The sequence below is a fragment of the Platalea leucorodia genome (genome assembly GCF_965183815.1).
Source record: "Platalea leucorodia genome assembly, chromosome: Z".
NCBI lineage: Eukaryota > Metazoa > Chordata > Aves > Pelecaniformes > Threskiornithidae > Platalea > Platalea leucorodia.
The window spans coordinates 91048758-91070576 of NC_138858.1; the positions used below are offsets into that span (position 1 = coordinate 91048758).

At 60.2% G+C, this 21819-nt stretch overlaps 1 protein-coding gene across 1 annotated transcript in view; it reads left to right on the forward strand.

The window, feature by feature from the left end:
* Nucleotides 1-21585, forward strand: part of LOC309602255 (phosphatidylethanolamine-binding protein 4-like) — a gene marked incomplete at its 5' end in the record, with an annotated part of 81965 nt that extends 60380 nt beyond the window's left edge. Inside the window, 3 exons of the mRNA XM_082335656.1 lie at nt 12750-12795; nt 14225-14341; nt 21125-21585. Coding sequence (XP_082191782.1) covers nt 12750-12795; nt 14225-14341; nt 21125-21216 — 255 coding nt within the window. The 3' untranslated portion in view covers nt 21217-21585. The remainder of the gene's footprint in view (nt 1-12749; nt 12796-14224; nt 14342-21124) is intronic.
* Between the last annotated feature and the right edge of the window lie 234 nt (nt 21586-21819).

The window sequence follows — 21819 nt, forward strand, 5'->3', positions numbered from 1 at the left end:
AGCCCGGGCAGGCTCTTTGCAGGGTTTGGGGTTGTTTTCAGATGCCATGTGGCTGCGGCGAGGGCAAAGCTTGGGCCCCCGCTCCCACCGCCGTTCCCACCGGCATGCATTTCATCAGGGGAACTGTCCTGACCTGGTCAAAATCCTCCCTGGCGGGGTAAACCCAACGGTGTCGAAATTTTGGAGAGCTGTAAATCTAACGTGTTTGAAAACCTTTAAGCCTTCACCTGCAATGCACGGGTAAACCCTTAATTCCCTGACAATATGTAGCTAACTCCCAGCTAAATCCTTAATTCCTGTGCACCGTAGCCCCATGAATTCCCGTGAATTCGGCTCTCTGCAGCCCAGGTCTCGTTTGCAGTGAGCAGCATCGGCCGCCCGCTGCAGCATCTGCGCTCTTCAGATGCGGTCTGTGTGCTCCCGGTGGAAAAGTCCCCTAAAATAGGGTGGCTGTGCCCCAGGTTCTGGTGCTTTTGATCAAAATCTTTGAAATGCCTTTTGCATCTCCTTAAAATCGGAATAACAACAATTCCTGCATCCCTGCGGTGCCCTGTGATCGCCCGGAGGTTGCAGCGTGCCGGGGGATGGGGAGGCAGGGAAGGAGCCACCCAAACCGGGTGTCCCGGCTCCAGGCCAGCCCTCCCTTCCTCTAAAAAGGCTGAAAAGCTTCCAGCCAATGTGACATGTTGGAATGAGCCCGTTGCCTGCTCCGGCGGGTGCTGCGAGGCTCATGAAGCATCGCCAGCATCTGCTGAAAGACTTTCCCCCCGGAGCTGATCCCCGTGCGATAGCGAGAGGGTGCAGCTGCAGAGAGACCCAGCCGGCACGGAGCAGGCGGCGGGGACGCCGAGGGAGCCCAACGGGTTTGGGAGCTCATCAACATAATGATGACAGCGCTGGGGATTGCTCCACGCGTTGTACAACGCGGGTCCCAGCCGCTGGGAGAACGTTTCCCAACCTGGCGAAACCTGTAGGAACGACCACCCTTTCTTAAGCAATTTTCCTGACTCAAGATCCCACCCCAAGTCAGCGGGAGATGGCTCTCTGCTGCCTCTTACAAAACATCTTCATCCAAACACGTTTCCCCATTAATCCCTCTTCCAGAGCATTTTTTTTTCCTCTTTTTTTTGGGTGACCGTGGGTGCTGTTGGCTCTTTGGGAGGGTGTTTGGTCTTGTGTCGGGCCACGGCGCTGCATTGACATGGCTTGGCTTTCCTCAGCTGAGGGGCTGAAGCCACCCACGGCATCAAGCGCAGATTAACCAAAATCGTGCCCTTTATCGGAAAGACTTTTGGGAGGGAAGGGAATGGCTCCTCTGGGAACTGGGTAAATCCAGGTGAGACACGGGGAGGGACGGTCCGGCAGCACCAGGGGATGCTCGTCCCTTTTTTATATTAGTGGCCCAAATATTGAACTGGAGCAAATCCAGAGGATGACACCGTGATCACGTCCCCTGGATTTACAGCAAATTTCTAAGGGGTGAATACTTTTATTAGATGAATGAAAAGTTGCTCAATTATTCCAGCGCTCAGCGAATGGTCCTGGTGGGCTAAAACCCATTGGCAACATATCCTGAACGTGTGTATGGAAACATCTGCAGTCGCTTCTAGCCTGTTCAAGATGCTTATAAATGCATTTTTGCCTCTTGGGGATGACCCACCGCCACCTTGCGTGTGTCCTGCCGGGCTCTGGGATGGGGTGCCGGCAGGCAAAGGGTTACACAGCCCCATCTGCTCGACTCCCCATTTCACAAGGGCGGGTTTGGAGTTTTACTACAAGTTTCAGACAACGAAGGTGTGTCTGCACTCGGTGCCTGGTTTGCCCGTTGGGTAGGCGTCGGGTTCAGCGCCGTCTTGTCAACACTTGAATATGTTGAGCATCACTCACAGGGCATTCTGTAAGAAACCTATTAAGTTTAATTACGGAGGTTCGGTGTGTGTGAGAGCGAGCGTGTGCACCTCTCCTGTAAAAAATTTGGCTTTCTTCGTTGCAAGACACTTCTGATGCAAGCCCCGGCCTCTTGGTGTGATGACATCTTGTCTGCTGCTGCAACTGATACAGGGCTTGCATTGTGTTGCCTGCAAGCCAGAGAGGCTGCGAGCTGGTTGCAGGGTCAGGGTAGGACGCCCACCCAGCCCTGCCTTGGGGACTCCCACCCAAACATAGGGACCTGCTTCGGCTCCCTGCAGCAGCCTTGGGTAGGAGTTAGGATGTAGATCAGTCCTAAATCTGTGGGGTTTGAACTCAAACCAGGCTGCGCTGCCTGCGTGGGGTCAGCCCGAGCGTCCCTGTAGGTAATGCTTATATCATCATTTCTGCTCCACCCGAGCACCTGGGAAAATGCAGTTTTGACCCCTCGGTTTGGGAAAAGGGCTGGGAAAGGACCTCTTGGTCTTTATATTTCCACCGCCACCCGCAAGTGGCCCAAAATAATTGGGGCTGGAGGCGGGGAGCTATTCTTGTTGGGGCTGGGGGGGGCTGTCCCGGCCCCGGGGAGCAGGCAGGCATGGTTTGTGCAAGGAGACGGCGCAGAAATAGCCTCCGGCAGCACCAGTGTGCACCCCTGGGGGGACACCCCCTCTGCTTCTCCTCTCCCCACTTCCCGCAAACCTCTTTGCCACCTTTGCATCCCCCTGGATGAGGAGCCGCGGGTCTGAGCCCCAGCCTGGACAAGAGCAGAGCTGTTTGAGCGATGATGAAACACGGCGAGCAGCAGCACGTGTCTGTGCTGCCCAGCCCCAGCCTCGCCATCGCCTCCCGGCTTTCCCCGCGTCCTCGCCCAGCCGGGCTGAAACAGGGCCGCCGCATGCCTCGCCGCCCCCGAAATACATAAAAAATGAGTTTCCCCTTGCTGGAGCTCAAGGCAGGGTAGGGAGCAGGGCGAGTGCTGGCTCCTGGCTCCCAAGGTGGTTTTTTTGGGAGGTGCATGGAGCATTGCACAAACAGCCCCCGGCGCTTGCACGCGCCCCAGGTAGGGCGGCTCGGCCCCCTCCTTCCCATGCTGAGAGCATCCCATGGGAGCCCGGATCCGGTGGACTTTTATGGAAGAAAGGGAAGTCCATGGCACCGCCGGAGCAGCCTTGGCAGCCGCAGCGCTGAGCGCCCGCCAGCCGTGCAGCAACAGCAGCGCCGCTGCCGTTAACCCCTCATCCTCGGGACGGGCGATGCCGGACCTCTGCCTGCACCGCTTCTGCCCGCAGGCAGCTGCTGCCTGCTGGGGTGCAGGTCTGTGGGGTGGGTCAGCAGCCCTGGGGTGGGTCTGCCTTGAGCCAGGGGCCGTAGGATGCTCAGCAGCAAAAAGCACCGTTGGGAAGGCATGTCTGGCTCTTTCTCATCATCTAAATCCATGCAAAGGGCTCATGAGCGTCCCAAAGCTCTCATCCTTCAAGAACCCCCCCCCACTCCCCGAAAAAAATAACAAGCAGGAGGGAAGCGGGGGGAGAACTCGCGCTGCTCCAGCGAAGGATGTTTCCTGTTGGAGTTTCTCCTGTCCCAGGGGCAGCTCTGGACTCTCCCTCCGAGCGCTGCCAAGTCCCGCCGTCAGGAAGCGGCTTGGGGAGGAGGGGGACGGCAAGGCCGAGCCCACGGTGGCCCGGATGCGCTGGCGGGGGCCAGACAGCATGTTCCCCTCCCGGCGGGTCCCGGCCGGGGCTGTCGTCACCAGATGCGAAGGAGAGACTTTTTGGCCAACGGAAGGAGAAAAAAAAGAAAAAAAACCAAATTAAAGACAAAAAAAATCACCCTCCCAACCCCACGCTCCTTCCCCAGCACTCCCATCAGATTAGTGAAGCCGAAATAGCCAAGTTGGCCCAGAGCGGTAGCAGGGCTGGCACGCGCGGGCTTTGATCCGCCCCCGCGCCCGGGAAGGTGGCTGGGCCGGGGATCAGACACCCCAGGGAGGAGGAATTTGCAGGGGAGGTTTGAGGCGTGCACCCACGGCCACCCTCCAGCCCCGAGGTGCCCCCCCTGCGCCGGGGCTCGGCTGCCAGGGTGGGATGGATGCAGCATCCCCGTAGCAGCTGGGGGAGCGACGAGCGCAGCATCCTACCTCCCAACTCATCGGGCTCTGTTGGTTCTCATCACCGGGTATCACCCTGCAAAATCTGGGCTCATGCCCCAGTTTCATGCCCTGGGCTTTCAACCCTGGTTGTCACTGGTGCGTCAGCACGGACCCGGCCTTTGCATCATGAAAAACCCGCTCTGAAACGCAGGACCACCCCGCAGAGGCGAGAGGGGATGCTTCTTTTGGCTGGTGGCTGGAAAACATCAGGTTTTTCTGTCCTCCCAAAGCCTTGCAGCACGGTACGAGGTGGCGGGGCTGTATTTTCATCCCTAAGAGCTTCCCATCACGTCTGAGAGTAGCCATGGCATGTCTCGTGCAGCGAGCATCCCACCGAGCTCCTGCCCTTCTCACCATCCTTTCCCCTTGGACCAGACCGAAGCTTAGAGCATCCCTGCCAGCCTGGTTATGCCTTGCGGAGGGATGCGCGGGGCACACGTGAGACGTTCAGGCCCACGTGCCCCACAGACGTATTTATTACTGTTTACTACTGCTTGGACAGTGGCAGCACTGGGAATGTGCTGACACTTTGCAACCACCAAAGCACATTCCCCAAAGGCGAAGCAGCCGGCAGAGTCTCCCCGTGGGTGCATCCTCACGCCTGTCCTGCGCCTGGCCCCAGGGGAAGGTTTCAGTGCAGGCTCCGCTCTTGTCCGCACAGAATCAGGCTACGGACCTTTAAATGACTGAATTAGGCAAAATTTGGTGTTTCTCCAAGAATCCTCCGGAAATCTGCTGCTGGAAAAGCAAGCTCATCTTAAAGCTACATGCACACAGAGCAAACAAGTTTTCCGCTCTCAAGAACTGTAGAGGCTTGGGGTGGAAAAGGCCTTTTCAGTCCTACCCAGCCCTTTTTCTGGCCAGTTCAAGCTTGTTCCCTGTGTTGAAATCTTGGGGGCTTTGCTCGTGGCTTTCAAGCCTCTCATACTGCACCTTTCTCTGGAGTTGTTGCAGTGTTTTGCAGATGCCCCATCAGAACTGGGGGTGATGGGGGTGCCCCAGCATGCACTGGGGGCATTGAGGGGCACCTGCCCCCCCGGCTCCATGGGGTGAATGGGGGGAGATCCTGGTGGACCTCCTGGAGAAGGACCAGGCTTGGCCCAGTGCAGCAAAGCAGCCGTGCGGAGCGATGCAGGTGTGGTCCGGCGGCTGCTGGGAAAACGGGTGTCGCAAGCGGCGCGTTTGAGCGGTGCCACCCTGCCACAGTGAGCAAAAACTCGGCGAGGTGCAAAAAACTGCCCTTCCCCTTCTGCCCCCCGCACCTGAGCCATCCTCAGGCCTTCCTCCTCCTCCTCCTCCTCAACCCAGCACCACAGTGGTTATCCCACCGGCACCAAGGAGGCAGGGGATGCTCGCGGGGGGTCCCGGCTGGATCGTGTATGGGATGGAGCCCACCCCAGCCCTCTCCTCGGCGGGGCAGCACCAGGCCAGTGGGTCAGGGTGATTCATCTGGCAGACAGCTCTGCCGCGAGCTCGCCCGCAATTGCAACACCGCGGGGATATTAAACCCAGCAGAGCCCGGCATCCACACAGCTTCCTAACACGCCCCTGGGGTTGCTATCAACATCCCTGTTGTTCTTAGCAATCGCATCCATCATTTATCATCCCGGTTTACAACAGAGGCCCAGGGGCTGGGAGACGGGGTGTAACCGCGCAGGACGCGATTGCAACGCTCTCCAAAAGGGTCTTTTGGGTGCGCCGGGTTGCAGCCACCCCACCGTGTGCTGCTGCCTGCTGCCTGCCCGCTGCTGCCTGCCCGCTGCTGCCTGCCCGTTGCTGCCTGCCTGCTGCTGCTCCAGCTTTCAGCCACTGTGAAGGAAAGCAAGGCAGAGTCGGCGTAGACAGCAATCAGAGTGTGTACAGCCCTTTCCATAAGCTGATTTAAATCATCTTTTTATTCAACCGGTGCAATTTTCTCCCTTAAACGGACCCTGATGCTTCTCTGCCAGGGACCAGGAGAGAAGGGGTAGCAGGAAAACTCCTTCATGCAGTTTTTTGGCAAGGCAGCGAACCTCGACTCCCAAATCCATCCCTTATACCCACGCCACGAGTGTCCAGGCGAAGCCACATCTCGCATGCCCTCCTGCAGCAGCTTGGCTGCACGGGGAGGGCAGGAGCCCAGCATCCTGCGTCCCATTCCCCCCATCCCAGCACTACCCTCTGCCTCTATAATATCACGGGTGTTTTTAAAAAACAAAACCAAACAAAACCTCCTTTTTCAACAGAAGTGTTTTGGTTGAAGTTTCAAAACCGTCCAAGTGTCATCAGGGCCTCCGCCCCGCTGGCTTGGACCCCTCACCTAGATCGTTAGGGCAAGGTGCAGATAGGCAGAGCGTGTGTGCCAGCAACGCCTAAGCCAGGCAGGTATCTGTCGCTGGCTGGAAATCTACCCAACAGAGCCTCTCTCTTTTGAAATGGGATGTTCCAGCACTGGAAACGCCGTCCTTGGGCTTCTAGGAGAGAGGCAGGAGCCCGGTGAAGGTCTCTGCAGCATGCGGATCCTGAACGGTTCAGGTTATTAAGTGCAGCATTTTGTCTCTGCTGCTTTCATGCTCCTAGATTAAAAAATCTTGCAGAGCGCCAAACACCGAGGTGATTTATGTTTATTTTGCTTACTTAATAACCCTATAGCATGTCCTTCCCTGGGGCATTAGGGTGTATCAGACAAGCATTAATTTAAATTACAACCGTGCCTGATATTTATTTTTTAATATATTTTTATGGTAGCCTTCCCCATTTATAGCGATCTAGAAAAAAAGCCAGGCCACGCCAAGAAGCTGTAATCGCTACCTAATAATCCTAAAAGCAATCGGGGTAAATCGTCGGCGATGCTGACCCCGGAAAGCCGGAGGAGCGGCTCTTCGGAGCCGTGTCGGAGCGGTGACATCCCAGCGTGGCCACCCGGTCCTACTCCAACCCGGGCAGAGCGGTGCTTCCCTTGGGGACCCAGGAGTGGCAACGGGACCCCTCGAGCTGCTTTTGCTCCTTGGGGACCCTTGGGGACCTGCAGTGAGCTTTCCCAAGGGGTCTAACGAGCCTTGGTTCATTTTTTTGGATGAGGCTGTGTAGTGCATCGGTGCGGATTCGTGCAGCACCATCTCTTTGGTGGTCACTGCCTGCTGAGAAATGGTGTCCCGGCATGATGCTGGTATTAAAAACACCCGGTTTCAGCGGTTGTAGCAGCGTCAGTCCGCAAACAGGCAGATCCACCGGCTGTGGGGTACCAATTCGCCTGGGTTTAGCTTTTCCTCGCCACTCACTGAGGTTCTGGATCTGCCCTAAAGAGAAGTTTCCCGCAGAAAGAAATGCACCTTTCCCACTCTCGCTGTGCCTGTGTGTGGCTCGGATGTAGTTCATCAAACTTTCATGCGCAGACGGACAGCGAACAAGCCAAATATCACCTGGAATGGTGAAACTCCATGAGAGTTAAAGGAAATTAAAATAATGGACTTGGGCTATGGGTGATGGGGGAATCTTTGGCTGGGGCAATTGCATGTATCCAGCCCTGTGTAGCTCAGCAGGTCCCCAGGGACACGGTGCTGGACCGTGCATCGCCGGAGCCTGCGGAGAGGAGCAGGAGGCTCTCGAGAAGCAGATTAATCTCCCGTCCTTTGCACACATGGAAAGCAAAGCAACTGGGCAATTAAGAACCGGGGGGAAAGTTAGGCTGGAGGTGTGGGGTACCCGTGTTTTGGTGGTGATGAGATGCTGGGGATCATTTCTTCTTCGGGTCCAGGGTCGCCTGTGCCACGTCTCCAGCTGTGCCAGGGGAGCGAAACCGGCTCTGAGCAAAAGCCGAGGGCCCTGAGTCATCCCGAGGATCCAGGAACTGGGGCTATGGGGAAGCACCAGAGAGCAGGAGGCTGAGGATAACATCTGGGCTTGGGAAAGCTGGGCTGGTTCCAGCGGGAAGGGGAGGTTTCTCTGGATTTGGAGCGCGATGAGATCTGGCACCGGCTCTGGGTGCTCTGGGTGCTCTGCCGGGCTTCGGTGTGGGTTTATCAGGGACACAACCCTGGGTCTCCTCCCTGCAGCAAGACGACCGTGGTTCTCCCAGCTCGGGGCTGAGCACATGGAGACGAAGCAGGAGAGGGCTCAGGCACCCCCGGGACGTGCTGGGGAGGAGCAGGAGGGGAGTAGGGAGCTGCATCCCTGGGGCTGGGCAGCCAAAAGTGTGTGCGGGGTGCCAGGGCGTTCATAATCCTTGATTTTCTGGGTTCCCTCCTGATTTACCGGGTCAGCAGGGCTGGGCAGTGTGGTACCAGCCGGGGTGTGCATGGACTCAGCTGGATCTGCTGCAATGCCAAAAATTGCAGCCTTGTTAAAGCCAAAATGTTGCATTTCTAATGCGGAAAGGCAGGGAGGGGGCTCTGGTTGCCCCCAAAGTGTGTGGGTGCAGGTGGGTGCACGGGCAGATTTGGGTGTACAGGGCTGTCCCAGGCTGGGGACGCTGGGGAGCATCCTTGCTCCCTGTGTGCACCAGCGCCCCACAAACCTCCGTTGCCATGAGCACCTGGGGTCTCTTCCCACCATCGCCTGTGCTAAGTTGTTCCCTGGCCCGGGAATCCGCTGTTAAAACACGTTTCTGAGTAATACAGTAGCTGGGAGAGACCCTTCCCCACCATGCCCTTCCCCTCCCGGCAGCCCAGGGACCTCCCCAGCCGGAGGTGACATCCCCACCTTGGTGGGCTTTTCTTCCATGAACTCCTTCCATGTCTTTTTCTGTATTTTTCTCTTTCCACTAATTCCTTTCCCGATGGAGAGAACACGACCTGGACACGCCAAGCTTTAATTCAGTGGTATAACAATGTTGGCATAACGGGATGTGACATTTATAATAAAAAAAAGATTTGCGTGGTAGGGGCTGACAGTCTCCTTTGGGCACAAAACCCCAGCTTGACGGTGATCAGAAAAGCAAGGGTGGTCTGGAGCAAGGCCTGTGCCGGCAGGGAGAGGGTCGGCACGGCGTGGGCGAGCCGGGGCGATTCGGGACCATCCCATGCCCCGGCGCCAGGATCCAAGTGGAATCGAGCTAAAATGCAAACGGGCAGCTGAGCTGGGAAACGCCAGAGTTTGGGAGTGCTGGGAGGGCCCTGCCCTGCTCTCTCATGGCCTCCCTCCATACAGAAATAATTGGAGGGAGAGTTTCTCTTGGACCGGCTTTTTTCTCACATGCTTTTTGTTGGAAAGCTCAGAGCAGGATGAGCCCAAATGTTTCTGGGAGCCAGGGTAGGAGCGATCCTCTCCACTGGTGCTGGCTTTGGTGGAGAGAAGGACAAACCAAAGTCTGCACCTTCCTGCAAGGACATGGTCGAACAGATCCGTATCCAGCTGCAATTAGCATTTGATTCCTTTATTCCACGTTCGAGCCTCCGCTCTGCTTGCAGGCGGCTGGATTGCCATCCTGGTGGCTCTGCCTTTCCTGGGATGCTCCCCTGCGCTCCCAAGAGCCAATTCATAAATCCTGACCTCATTATAAAGATCACAGAAAGAGAGAATAACAAATCGGGGCTCCTGGCTGTGCCAGCTTTGAAGCTGCCTTCCCCCCATCAAGCTAGCGTGCCGTAAGCGAGCAGCGCAGGAGGAGCCCTGTTTGTTTGGGGATTAACTTCCCCACTTGGCTAATTGTTGGTTAATCGTATCAGCGCGCTGCCGGGCCGGCACCTCGGCTGCCGCCCCGCGGGACGCGGCCCCCAGCACCTGGATGAGTCCCATGGGGTCCCTGGGGTCCCCGGGGCCGGGCTGGGGCGCGCTCCTGGCCAGGCGGCAGCAGCCCAGCCCCGCTCTGCTGCACAGCCCTGGGTCCCATCCGTCATCTGTTTGTCCTGGTCCCCTGCCAGCGATTGTGCCGATTCCCACACCCACTTTCCATAACCCTCCGTCCTCGCCCGGGCGAATCGCTGGCGCGCTTGCCACCCATCCCTTTCCCCTCCTCTCCGATGGGATCAGACACGTTCTGGAGAGGGAGAAGAAAAGAAAGGAAGGAAAAAAAAAAAAAAGATCAAGAGGAAAACAAAATGTGACTCACTGCCTTCTTAATTTATTTGTATTTATTTATTCCCCCCGCCCTATGCTGCGACGTGCAGCAAGCAACACCGAGGGCTGGCCGCGATGTACCGGAGAGCCTCGGCACGGCTGGTGTCCGGCTTGGCAAAGGGGTGTCGGGAACGGGGTGGGGGAATTTTCTCCACTCTTTTGGCCAAGGAAAAGAGCACAGAGGGGAGCTCCTGGCACAGAAATTGTGTGGTACAGATTTTTAAGGCTGTCCAGGTCTCCGTGCGAGCATCCCACCAGCATCCCGTTCCGCAGCAGCACTCGGCACCGCACAGCACGGACCGGAGGGTGGAAATATCTAATTCCACCTCCTACACTGTGTCCTCGGCGGGGGAAAGAGAGAAAGAGAAGATAAAAGGCTGGGAAGCTCAAATGGTGTCATTAGGAACTATTAATGCTCTCATAAAAGGGCATTAATAAACACGGCAGCTCATCAGTGTCCATTAGCTCCGTTCGTGGCAGGGATCTTCGGGGGCCGCTGGCGTGCGATGCTCCCCTCGCCCTCGCTGGCGTTTCAGCAGAGGGGCAACGGGCTGGAGGGGGGGTTTATTCCTCCCTGCAAGCTATTCCCCCCCCACTAACAAAAACCCGCTTCCCAGCTGCAGGTCCCCCTCTCTCCAGGGATGCAGCAGGACCCCGGGAAGGAAAGCTCGCAGGAGCAAGCGGGGCTTCGCACCCAACCCCGCCAGCCTCTCCTGCAGCCCAGCAGCCCGTGCCCATTGCAAGCCGAGTTTGCTCCCTTGCTTTCAGAATAGCTGTTTACTATTAAAAAAAAAAATAAGGCAGGGTTTACAGTGCTCGTCCCTACTTTCTCCCTCCCGCCCTCTTCCTGTTCTTGCCTCTTAAAAGGAGCTTTATGCTTTGACTCTCCCATCCCCGGGGCTAGCTAGAACCCACTGCATCTCAGGGCAAGCAGGCAACCCACATCAGCAGGCAGGAAAACAGGGAGGAGGCCCGGCCTCTCCCGATAAGCCCATGGCAAAGCCAGGAATAGCAGCGAGGTCCCCGCACGGGAGCAACCCTACCCTGAACAGAAAAAAGCTTCAGTCCCTGCCTTTGAAGAGCAGGGGCTGGCAGCCGGCCCGGCCGCGGCGAGCTTGGGGTTTGCTACGAGCTTCCTCCATCAGCCCGGCCCCACAGCTGAAACCGGCACATCTGGGGGAGCAGGCACAGCTGGAGGGGCTGGGCATGCATGGCTGGGTAGAGCAGATGTGCACATCTGGATGGAGGAGGCATGCACATCGTCTGGGCAGAGCGGGCATGCGCATGTGGGTGGGCTGGTAATGCACATCTGGATGGAGCGGGCATGCGCATCTGGATGGAGCGGGCACGCACATCTGGGCAGGTTGTGCTCGCACATCTGGGCAGCCTAGGCAGGGAGAGAGCAGCCAGCGCAGCCCCTGGTGTCCCCCCTCGGCACACCCTGGGGTGCTTCTCCCCCAGCAGTCTGCGCGCCGCCTTCCCCTCCCCCTGCGAACCAGGGTATCCAAACCTGCCAGTCGCTGCCCAAAACCTCAGCCACCTCCTCTCCGTCATCGGGATATTTTCGGCTCCGGCTGCCAAGGTGGCGAGCCAGCGTTGGGGAGCCGATAGCCAGGGACCTGAGCAGGCACTTGGCTTCCCGGTGACCTTCGCTGTGCCACAGGCAGCTCGCAGGAGGCTGTCGACAGCCGTGAGTCAGTGCAAAGCAGGTTTCTTTTTGGAGAAAGCAAAGCTTTGATCCCAAAAAGCCAGGGAACCGACCATGTTCCCCGCATGCACTTTTGCTTGCAGTTATCTGATGCATCTTTTTTGGGGGGTAATAACTCCCAGGGCAGGTTAGGACGGAGGAAACCTGGCAGCAGCGCGTGTGTGGGCAGGACTGGAATAACGGGTGCCGTAGGAGAGGATTTATGAACGCTGGCAGCATCGGTGGGAGGTGGGGGCCAGCCGGGAATAGCACAGCAGGTCAGGGGTGAGGTTGCTTGTGCGGGGCCAGGATGCGGCCGAAGCTCCCGCCGCTGCCCCCTTGTCATTAATCTGGTCCCTGAGGGATGCTCGGCAGTCTCGGCAAAGCCTCCTTCCTCCAGGGAAGCGTCCCAGGCCAGGGATGGAGAGCCAAGCCTGCCTGGCGGTGGGGCTTGCTGGCCAGGCAGGAGTTTCGGTTGAGAGCAAAACCGCCGCGATGAGGCAAAGCTCTGCCGCGGGAACGCCAGTGCAAATCACCGCGGTCCTCTGCTGCCAGCCCCTTCCCACCCGGCCTGGTTCATCCTTCCCAAAGCCCTGCATGCCGAGCGACACCGAGACTTTTAGCAGGCTTTCCCGGTGTGCCACAGCCTGGATCGCTGACCCGGATCACTGGATCACTGATGACCCCCACATGCGGGTGACAGCGTGGTGACAAACCGCCTGTGTGCCGGGACACTGTGCATCGAGCCTCTAAATCCCAAATAGCCCAAGAAAGCCCCTGGTGCGCTCCTTCCCCCCTGCCCCGGCTCCCTAATGACCTTTGCAAGGAAAACACTCGAAATGTTGGAAAACGAATCCCCGGGGAGAAGCGGGTGCAGCCATGGGGGTGGCAGCAGGGGTCCATCCCCCCGTGTCCCTCTCCCAGGGGTCTTGGTAGCACCTCACTCCCTCTTCTTGTCCTTTACAGGGTGCGGATCTGAGGACTGGGGACATCAAAGGGCACGTGCTGACGGGTGAGCGCAGACGCCGACGGGGGGACGGGGTCTCCTGCAGCTCGGGCTGGTGGCAGAGCTGGCAGTGCCTGGCGGGGACAAGCTCGCCGGGATGCGAGGGAGGGACGCGAGGGGTTCTCGCAGGGCGCAGCTGAGCCGTGGTTAGCTGGGTGCTGTCTGAAATAGGAGCCACTTTTTCTCTTATTTTTCTAGAGGCAAAAGTGGTTAAAAAACTCCCCAGCAGTTGGAAGAGCTCCAAACCAGTGCAAAAACTTGGGGGGGGGGGAATACAACCAAAAAGAAAAACACAAGATAAAAGCGGGTGAATCACAACAACTTCTGTGATGTTGCACGAACAAAGACTTTCAGTTCAAAACAGGCTCACGGAGTTTACACCCCGAGGGAGCAGGGGAGAGGGGCCGGGGGCTCGCCCGGCTGCGGGTGCCCAAGTCCTGGAGGAGCTTCAGCCTCTTGTCCCTTGGCATCACGTCCCCCCGTCCCCGATGGAGGGCGAGGGGCGGCTGCTGGCATCGGCAACGCTGTGCATTGGGGGGTCTCTCCCCGGGGGTGTCCCTCTCCCGGGGACAGCCAGCCCTCTCTGTCCTCGCCAGCCGGTGATGATGCAGCTACGCCCTGAGCCAGCTGCAGGCCCCACATCTGGGCAGCTGCACGCTGCTCGCTCCCTCTTCGGCTGGGTTAAGGGCATGCACACGGTGTGGTGTGCGCCCAGGGACGTGCCCGCCTGCGTGCTGAACATCTGCAGCAAGGCGAGGAAACACCCCCGGACTTCCAGCACCTGAGAACCCATTGCTTCAACCACAAGAGCATCCTCCTCCACCAAAGTTGGGCGCGGGAGGACTTCAAAAGCCTGGCAGCTGGAGCCCAGCCGGCGATGTGCCAGGCACCCCGGACCCCCATGGGGCAGCTGGGATGGCAAGGGGTGCTGGCCACGCACCGGCGAGGTGCTGGGGGTCTCAGGCTTGTCCTCTCTACCCAGGGGAGGCTGCAGCCAGCACGGCAGGGATGGGGAGGGGGCATGGCAGGGATGGTGCAGGGATGGGAAGGGTGATGGAGGAGAGGTCGAGGCACTCGGCACGGAGGCGAGGAGCACCCCGGGGCTCTGAAGTTGAAAGAAAGAGGAGGAGGAGAGGGCGGTGGCTGGCACGGCCGGAGGTTGGGAGCAGGTTATTTCAGGAGAGGGAAAACAGGAGCTGGCCCCCAGGCAGACGGGGCAGGGGGATCCAGGTTTGGGGTGGCTGCTCTTCTCCGTGAAACACCTGGGGTGCTGAGCGCTTTCTCCCTCCAGCCCCAGCATGGCAAGGGCCCTCGGTGCACGACACTGGGTGGGAGAGCCGATCCCAGCCTGGAAGGGGGGTGGTGGGCGCATGGTTACAGTGGGAAGCGGGTCCCGCTCGGCAGGATGCTCAGCCGTTATCTTTTGTATCCCCAGATTACGTCCGGCCCACGCCCCCGCCCCGCAGCGGGTACCACCGCTACCAGCTCCGCCTGTACGAGCAGCCGGCTCACGAGGCCGTCGCCCTGAGCCCCGAGGAGCGGGTCTCGCTGGGTAAGGAGCAGCCGTGCCCTCGCTCCGGGCCCCGCGCTGGGCCCCGAGGGGCTTTCCCGGGGGTATGGATGCATTTGCAGCGCTAACGCCATGTGTTCAGGCATGCCAAAAGTGCTGGGCTGGGGATGCTCGTTTGGTGCAAAGGGATTTCAAATCCGTACACGGGACGTGGCTGGGGTGGGAAGTCCTTGCAAGGCAGCAGAAAACCTCGGCAAAACGGCCGGTAACTGCCTGGCTAGCGGGATCGGAAGCAGGGAGAGGTCTCGTCGGCTGTGAAATGAGGCCAAGTCCTTGCTGGCACATCCCCCCCGAGCCTCGGGAGTTGCATCACCGCCACCTCAGAGCACACAGATAAGGATCAGCCGTGGGGATGGTTTAGCAAGGGATTGCTCAAACAGGGCTGACACAACGCCGGCCAACTCCCAGCTCCCCTCCGCCCTGCGCAGTGCAGGGACAGGGCTGCCGCCTCCCAAAACGCTGCATGGCAAGGATGGAGGCAAGCTGCCGAGACCCCCAAGACACGACGGGACCATCCCCGCTGCTTCATCCCGGATGGGTGGACCCTGGGGCGCGGGGTCTCCTGCAGGACCCCTGGCACAGGCAAGGACCCATCCTGCAAAATGCAAAGCGTGGGTTCCTTCCCCGGATGGTGCCGGTGCAGCCCGGGCTGGAGCACAGAGCACGGCAGCTCCTGTGGCCTCAGCAAGGGAAATTTCAAAACTTTCCCAGCCGGGACCACATGAGCACAGCTCGATAGGCAGGTCAGGTCGGTGCGTCTCGTCTGCGCCGGCCTGACTCACCCCAGTGCAATGCTAACCAACGCTGCGCATCCTGGGGAAGGCAGGCAGCGGCGGGGCAGCTCCATGGGAACTCGCTGTCCCCAGACCCCCGTGCTGGGAGAGACCCCGAAACTCAGCCGGAGCGGGCTGCTGCTGCTGCGAGTCTCTCTGCGGGTTATTTCTGCTCTTCGGTTTGCTTTCTGGCTCATTAGCTCTGCTTCTTAATGACGTGCATTGAAGCCACCCCCCTGCCAGCGGAGTGGGGCACTGCCCTGGCCCCTCGTCCCCGGCACAGTCAGAGGAGGGGGCTCCACTCCTGTCACCCAGGGCCACGCACCCGCGTCCCCATCACAGCGTCCCAGGGCTGAGAAGGGAGGCTGGGACACCCACCAAAGAGCTTTTTCCAAATAAATCCTCTTATTAGCAGGATGTGCGGCTCCAGCCCCTAAATTTCATTTCCAAAGGGGTTCAGGCACCAGACCCATGTGTCCTGCAGAAGATCCCCTCCCTGTCCCCCCGTCCCCCGAGGCACAGGGTGGCCGGGTGCTCCCCGCTCCGCGCCGTCTCCATCCCATCCTCAAGTTTCTCAGCCCTTCCCAGGCTCCCTGGGAAAGACCCGTTAAAACAGCAGCGGATATTTTCTCCACAACATCTGATGCCTGAGCATCTCCATTTGTCAGACAGCTGCGGCTGTCTTGGCGGAGGCTGTTATTTAAGTAGCTGGTTGAAGGTTATTTTTAACCATTTCACTGCTGCATCACAGGCTTGGCCTGTCCAGCGGGTGCTGCTGGATTGAACCACCGCTCGCCAGCAGCCCATCTCTTTAATTCCCAGGGCAGCTGGCGAGCAGGGCATGAGCCCTAAAGGCAGCCAAGAGAGGACCAGATTTTGGTGTCTCAAGGGTTTTAAATAAATCCATCCCCAGGGACCACAGTGGGATGAACAGCAATCGAACCGCTGGTGCATCCAGCCCCGCGTGGCTCAGCACTGGGGTCTGGCCCTGCGGTGCGAAGGCAGCACACGAGGGAGAGGAGCAAACACCTTTGGCGGCATGTGGAAAGGAGAACCTGACCTTGACCCCAGCAGACCACAGGGGAGATACTCAGCCAGCTCCTCCAGGGCTCTGGCTTGGTCCTCTCCTGTGGTACAGGAGATGCGGGTTCGCCCGGCAATGCTGCAGGCACGGCTTGAAGCCTTGCTTGGGGTTTTCCATCTTGCTTGGCCTTAAACCAGCCCCTTCTTATTGCTTTGGTTTTGTCCTGCCTCTGGTGGCACTGACACCTCCATCTCGCCAAAGATGGTGGCACCCATCGTCACCAGGTGCTAGCCCCGGAGAGGGAGGCATGTCCCAACCGGAGCACCCGGCGGGTGCAGGGAGCGGCGCTGGCCCATCCCAGCCTCCGGATCCATCCAGCATCCAGTGCCGCATCCCTGCACCGTGCATCACCAGCACTGTGCCATGCATCCATCCCTCTGGCAGCTTGTGCCCTGGTAGAGCCCGCTTGGGGAGAAGACGGAGCCCCACGAGAGCTTTTCTCTCGCCACTCATCTCGGGGAGAAGCTCCCGCCTTCGCCCCCCACCCAAGCACAGGCATGGGCTGGGTGTTGGAGGCTGAACTGGGAAAGGTCCTGGGCCAAGCGGGGCCAAACTGGGGCAGGTGGTGTGTGCCAGGCGGGATGGCAGGAGCTCGGCAGCGGAGCCGAGGGGCTGGAGCCTCCAGAAGAGGGCACTAAACCAGGACCTGCCCGTGCCGCTGCGTCCCTGCTCCTGGGAAAGAGCCATTGCTCGTGCAAATCCCTGGGAAATAAAAAAGCGAGGGGCAACGGCGAGTGCGGAAAATAAATCTGTGCTACTTCTCCCCCCCACCCGGCTTTGCAAGGCTGGCAAGCTGAAAGGGAGCGAGGCTGGCTCCGCAGTGGCCGGTGGCTCCGGTGCCCGCCCTTGCCGCGGGGATGTCCTGGCTGGGATGGCACCGAGGGGCGGTGGGTTGGGTGCCATGCCCAAGGGCGTGCGGGCCGGCAGTGGCGGAGCTGGAGGAGGGCTGCAGCACCCCGCTCGCCTCCCCCCGCCGCCGCTCCCCGCAGCAAGCCCGGCGCTGGTGGCAATGAAATCGGTTGTTTACAGCAGAGGTGTTTCTCCAGGGTGGCTCTTGAGCAAAAAGACCTGTTTCATCAGGAAAAAAAAAAGCCCTGATCCTTCTCCGCGAGGGTTTCTGATCAGTCCCTGTGCCAGCCAGATCTCTTGCTGTGTGACCTCAGGCAAATAACCCTCTTGGAGCCTCAGTTTCTCCACTAGTGTCTGATTCACTCCGCTTTTTGGCCTGTGCTGCAGCTTTGCAACTAAATTATCACTGGGCACCAGCTCTGTTCCCGCTTGGGACTGAAGATGGAGACACTTAGGGTGTCCCTGAGGCCACACGGGCACCGTCAGGCGGTGCAAAGCCCTTCCTCCCCGCTTGCCCCGCTTCCCTCCCAAGCCAGGAGGGTTACAAGCTGTGTTTGTATTTTGGCGAGATGCAAGATAATAGTTTGTGGTCTGCAAGATGTCAAAGCCACCCGTCGCATCCCGAGGCGCTGGCACCCGCTGTGAGCTCTCAATCGGGCGGTCGGGCTCTGCTGCCAGCTGCAGTGAGCCGCGGGAAACTCCCTCGGCCGGGGGAATTTGGGCGTCGGGCAAACGCCGGCCACAGCACGGTGGCACGGTGGCACTGGGGACCTTTTTGCCCATCTGCAGCCCATGGGAGGATGGAGACCATTTGTTTTCCACCTCCTTCCTTTTCCTTGTGGTGCTGCTTTAATTAGCAGAAGATCTTGAGGCTTAATTGCACCTGCCGGGCAGTGCCGGGCAGTGCCGTATCAACCTCTGCTGCCACCCTGCCGTGCCCCGGTGCTGGATGCCCACCAGCTCCAGTGAGCGTGGGGAGATGCTCCCCAGCATCCCCAAACCTCCTCCTGCCCTGGAAAGGCATTTTACAACTGGGAATGGACTTTTGCCTCCCAGAAATGTTACCTCTGGGAAGCAGCAAGTCCTTTGGGGACCAGGGACTGAGGATGAGCCCAGCTGGCTGCCCTCCCCATGGCTCCATCCCTTTCCAGCTCCGGCTTCGCATCGGGGCCACAGTATTGACTCACGAGCCAACCTCATGCGCCTCCGATCCGCCCAGCCGGAAAATCGGGTCGAACCAGGCCCTGGCGGGGAGGAAAAGGCTGTGGCTGGGATGGGAGGCAGCGAAGGGCTGTGGGGAGCACACAATCCTGGCCAAAGTCCCCGGGTGTCAGTTAATGGTGACCATAGCAGCCAACGGCCTCCCGCCTACCTCTGCTGGGACATCATTAATCTTGGCAGAAAAGCATCAGGGCTCCTATCAGGGAGAACGGCCCCGCTGATGAGGCTGATAAATTACAGCCGGCAACGTGCCCCCGGCACTGCGGGGCCGGGGGGAGGCGGGGACCCGTCATTTTGTGGGGGCAGGTTGTGATCGCCGGGCTGTGAAGCAGCCCCGTGCACCCATTGCCTGCGGGGTCGGAGGGTCCCTGAGCTCCCCGAGCCCAGCAGCTGCCTCGTGCCTCAGTTTCCCCACCCGGCGCTCAGGGATTGGGCGGCTGCCGCGCGTGTGGGTGTCAGCGTGCGCTCCTCTTCCTCTGGCGGGCGCTCAGATAAGGGTCGAGCACGATGATATAATCCTCCGGGAAATGAGCTTGAAAATGGACCAAGCCATGGATGAAATGTCGTATTGTTCTAGCGGAGAGAGGGGATGGCAGCACCGCGACCTCAGCTCCCCAGCCGGCTCCATGGTCCCGGTGACTCATGGCCCGCGCCGGTGCAGCAGCATCATTTGGGATGGTTTGCAGAGGGACATTGCCCTGGGGTGCAGGCTGTCCTGCCAGGATGGGAGCACCCACTTTGGAGATGCACCCAAGGGGTTGGATTTGGGGTGGGGGTTGCGGACCCCCAGACCTGGGAGCCGCCCGGTGCATCACCCCCTTTATCGCACCAGTGGCTGTGCCTGGGGCTTTCCCTGTGGCCGGTCCCGGCTCCCCACGAGGGACAAGCACAACCGGTGTGATGGCAAGTAGGAAAGTAGGTCAGGAAAAACCCTCGCCCCATGCGCAGCGGCGAGAGCCGGGGCCGGCGCCTGCAGCCCTGCAGCGGCTCTGCATCCTCCCGGCTCCTTTCATCCGCGCCTCTCCGGAGGCTTCACGAACATCAATGACAGCTCCCGGCACCCCTGGGAGTCGGGGGGCCACCACGTCTCGCTCTCACCCCGGTCCCATGGGGCACCGGCCCTGGGGCTTTCTGAACGCTTTGAAAGCCTTTGGATGAAAGGCACCCGCCGAAGGGCCGCCAGCGCAGCGGGAGCATCCACCCCCCGAGACCCCTTCCCCTGGCACCACGCTCGCCAGGACCCCTGGAGCTTAAAGCAGGGATGGATTGCGACCCCGAAGCGAGCGGCTGCCCCTCCTTGCCAGGGGTGTTATTTGGGGATGGACATGTTTGGGGCACGCACCGGGGCCCGATGGCCATGCAGGAGCGCACCGGGGCTCGCAGCCATTGCCCAGGGCATCTCCCGCCTTGGGCTCGGGCTGCTGTGATGAGCCAGAGCCGCTGGAAATGCGGCTGCGTGCCCCGGCTGGCGGTGACCCCAGTGCAGCACAGCAGGATTGTCCTTGCCATCGACTTGGTTTGGGTCCTCAGCAGGTGGCAGTGATGATGTGGGGACATCTGGGACGCCCCCACCCACACGCACCCTGGTGCCTTTCAACATCTCCTCCCAGCCGGCGTACCGGGGTGCAGGGTCCGGCCCCGGGCATCCTGGGACCTCCTTCCCAGGCACTTGGAGCATCTCCCCGGCCACGGCCTCTTGCAGCTCCGGGAGGTCGCAAGCTGCAGCGCCGGCACCGGGAGCATCTTCAGAGCCCCTTGGGGGCTTTTCAGCTGTAGGGTGACTCACGGCAGGGCCTGAGTCAGTGCAAGGAGCTGGGCTCCGTCGGCACCCTGAGCCACTGCCGCCCCACGCGGGTGATGCAGCAGCTCGGGTTTTGCTCAGCACTTTTGCAAGAGCAAAGGGGACGGTTTGCTCCAGTTGGGGTTGAGATGTGAAGGCAGATAAGGGCTGCCAGTCTGCAACGTGACATTAAAGAGCAGCACCAGGAAGGGGAGAGGAGGGGAGGACGGGTTTCGGATAAACAACAGGCCCCTTTCCCTGCCCTGCGATGCCTCGGCCATGTCCCATCCAGTGTCCCACCAGGCAGGGACAGAGGTGGCAGCGTGAGCTGCTTGGGTCCCGTCATGCCTGGGGAAAGCCCCTCTGGCCGGGAGGAGGGTGCTCCACCAGCCACAAGCCAGATACACGCTCGACACGGAACCCTGGCAGGGCGCAAGGGGATTTCTGGCCCACGGGGCTTGGCACAAGGGAACCCCTCCTGCCCGACGCCCCGGAGAGGGTTTCCCTGCTGCCTCCAGCATGGGAAAACCGAGGCCGGCTCCAGCCACGAGCTGCCCCCGGACCTCCGGAATCCTCCAGTCAGGCCAGGCAGCAGAGGAGGGGGGTCAGGAATGAAGACCCCCCCCTCAGCTCCAACAATCTGTGGAGCAGCAGCTCAGTGCATGCAAGCGAGGGGGCCGGGGAATCTCCTGCCGTCTCCCCCACGCACTGCTGGGGGATTTCCAGGCACCCCGGGATGGGCTTGTGGGAAGCGTGGGAAGGTCTGCTCCTATGGTCGGCAGGGGCGGAGGGGTGGCACGAGAGGTGCCAATGCCATTTGCCCCCCCGGGGATGCTCGGGGCTGGGATCCCCATGGCTCCCTGCCCTCTGGCCCCGCGGGGCAGAGCCCGCTGCCTCCCCGCCTGCCGCTGTTTGCAGGATGTGGTCTGCAGCGCCTGCGGCAGAGCAGCAGCCGGTGCATGGCATGCAGCGTGCAGCCCCAGCCTGGATCCAGCCCCGGAGCATCCCCTCCCCGGCCACCTCGCAGCCCCATTCACCCCCTCTCCCTCTCTCCCCAGGTGCCTGGGCAATGGAGAGCTTCGTGGAGCGGTTTCAGCTGGGCTCCCCGGTGGCCTCGACCCAGTTCCTCACCAAATACTACGAGGATTAGCACCGGCCATCGTGCCCTCCCCCTGCGCAGCTGCACCCTCTTCCCCGCACCGCCGAGCCACCTCCACCCGGACCGGGAGGAGACCCCGGGACCTGCCGAGGATGCACCCACCCTTCTACCAGCCCAGATTCACAGCAGAAACCCCAGCCCCTCCACTTCCAAAACCTGGGGGGGGGGTCTCTTTCCCCCCAAGGGTAACATCCCGAGTGGTGGCCCGGCTTGCCCCAGGTGTCCCGGGAAGGATGGCATCACCCTTTTCTCTTCCCCTTGCCCCATTTCTGGCCTGACCCCCGGCATGTCCCACCCGCACCTTGGGGCTCTTGAGCTTTAATGCCTGAAGCTTTCAGAATAAAACATGGATGGAGCGCACGGGGCTGCATGGGCTCCTTGCTGGCAGCGAGCGCGGGGCGATGCCGGGCCAGCGCCGGGCGAATCTGGTTGCTTTGGGGTCCGCGCCAGCTGCATGGGACGGAGCAGAGCCCCTGCAGCTGGGGGTGGGGCTTGCCAGCAAGACCCTCATGCAGGCGATGCCGGGCATGGCCCAGCGTCACCCAGGGGCTCCGGCGCGGGAGCCGGACCGCGGTGCCCGGCCGAGGGGTCCCT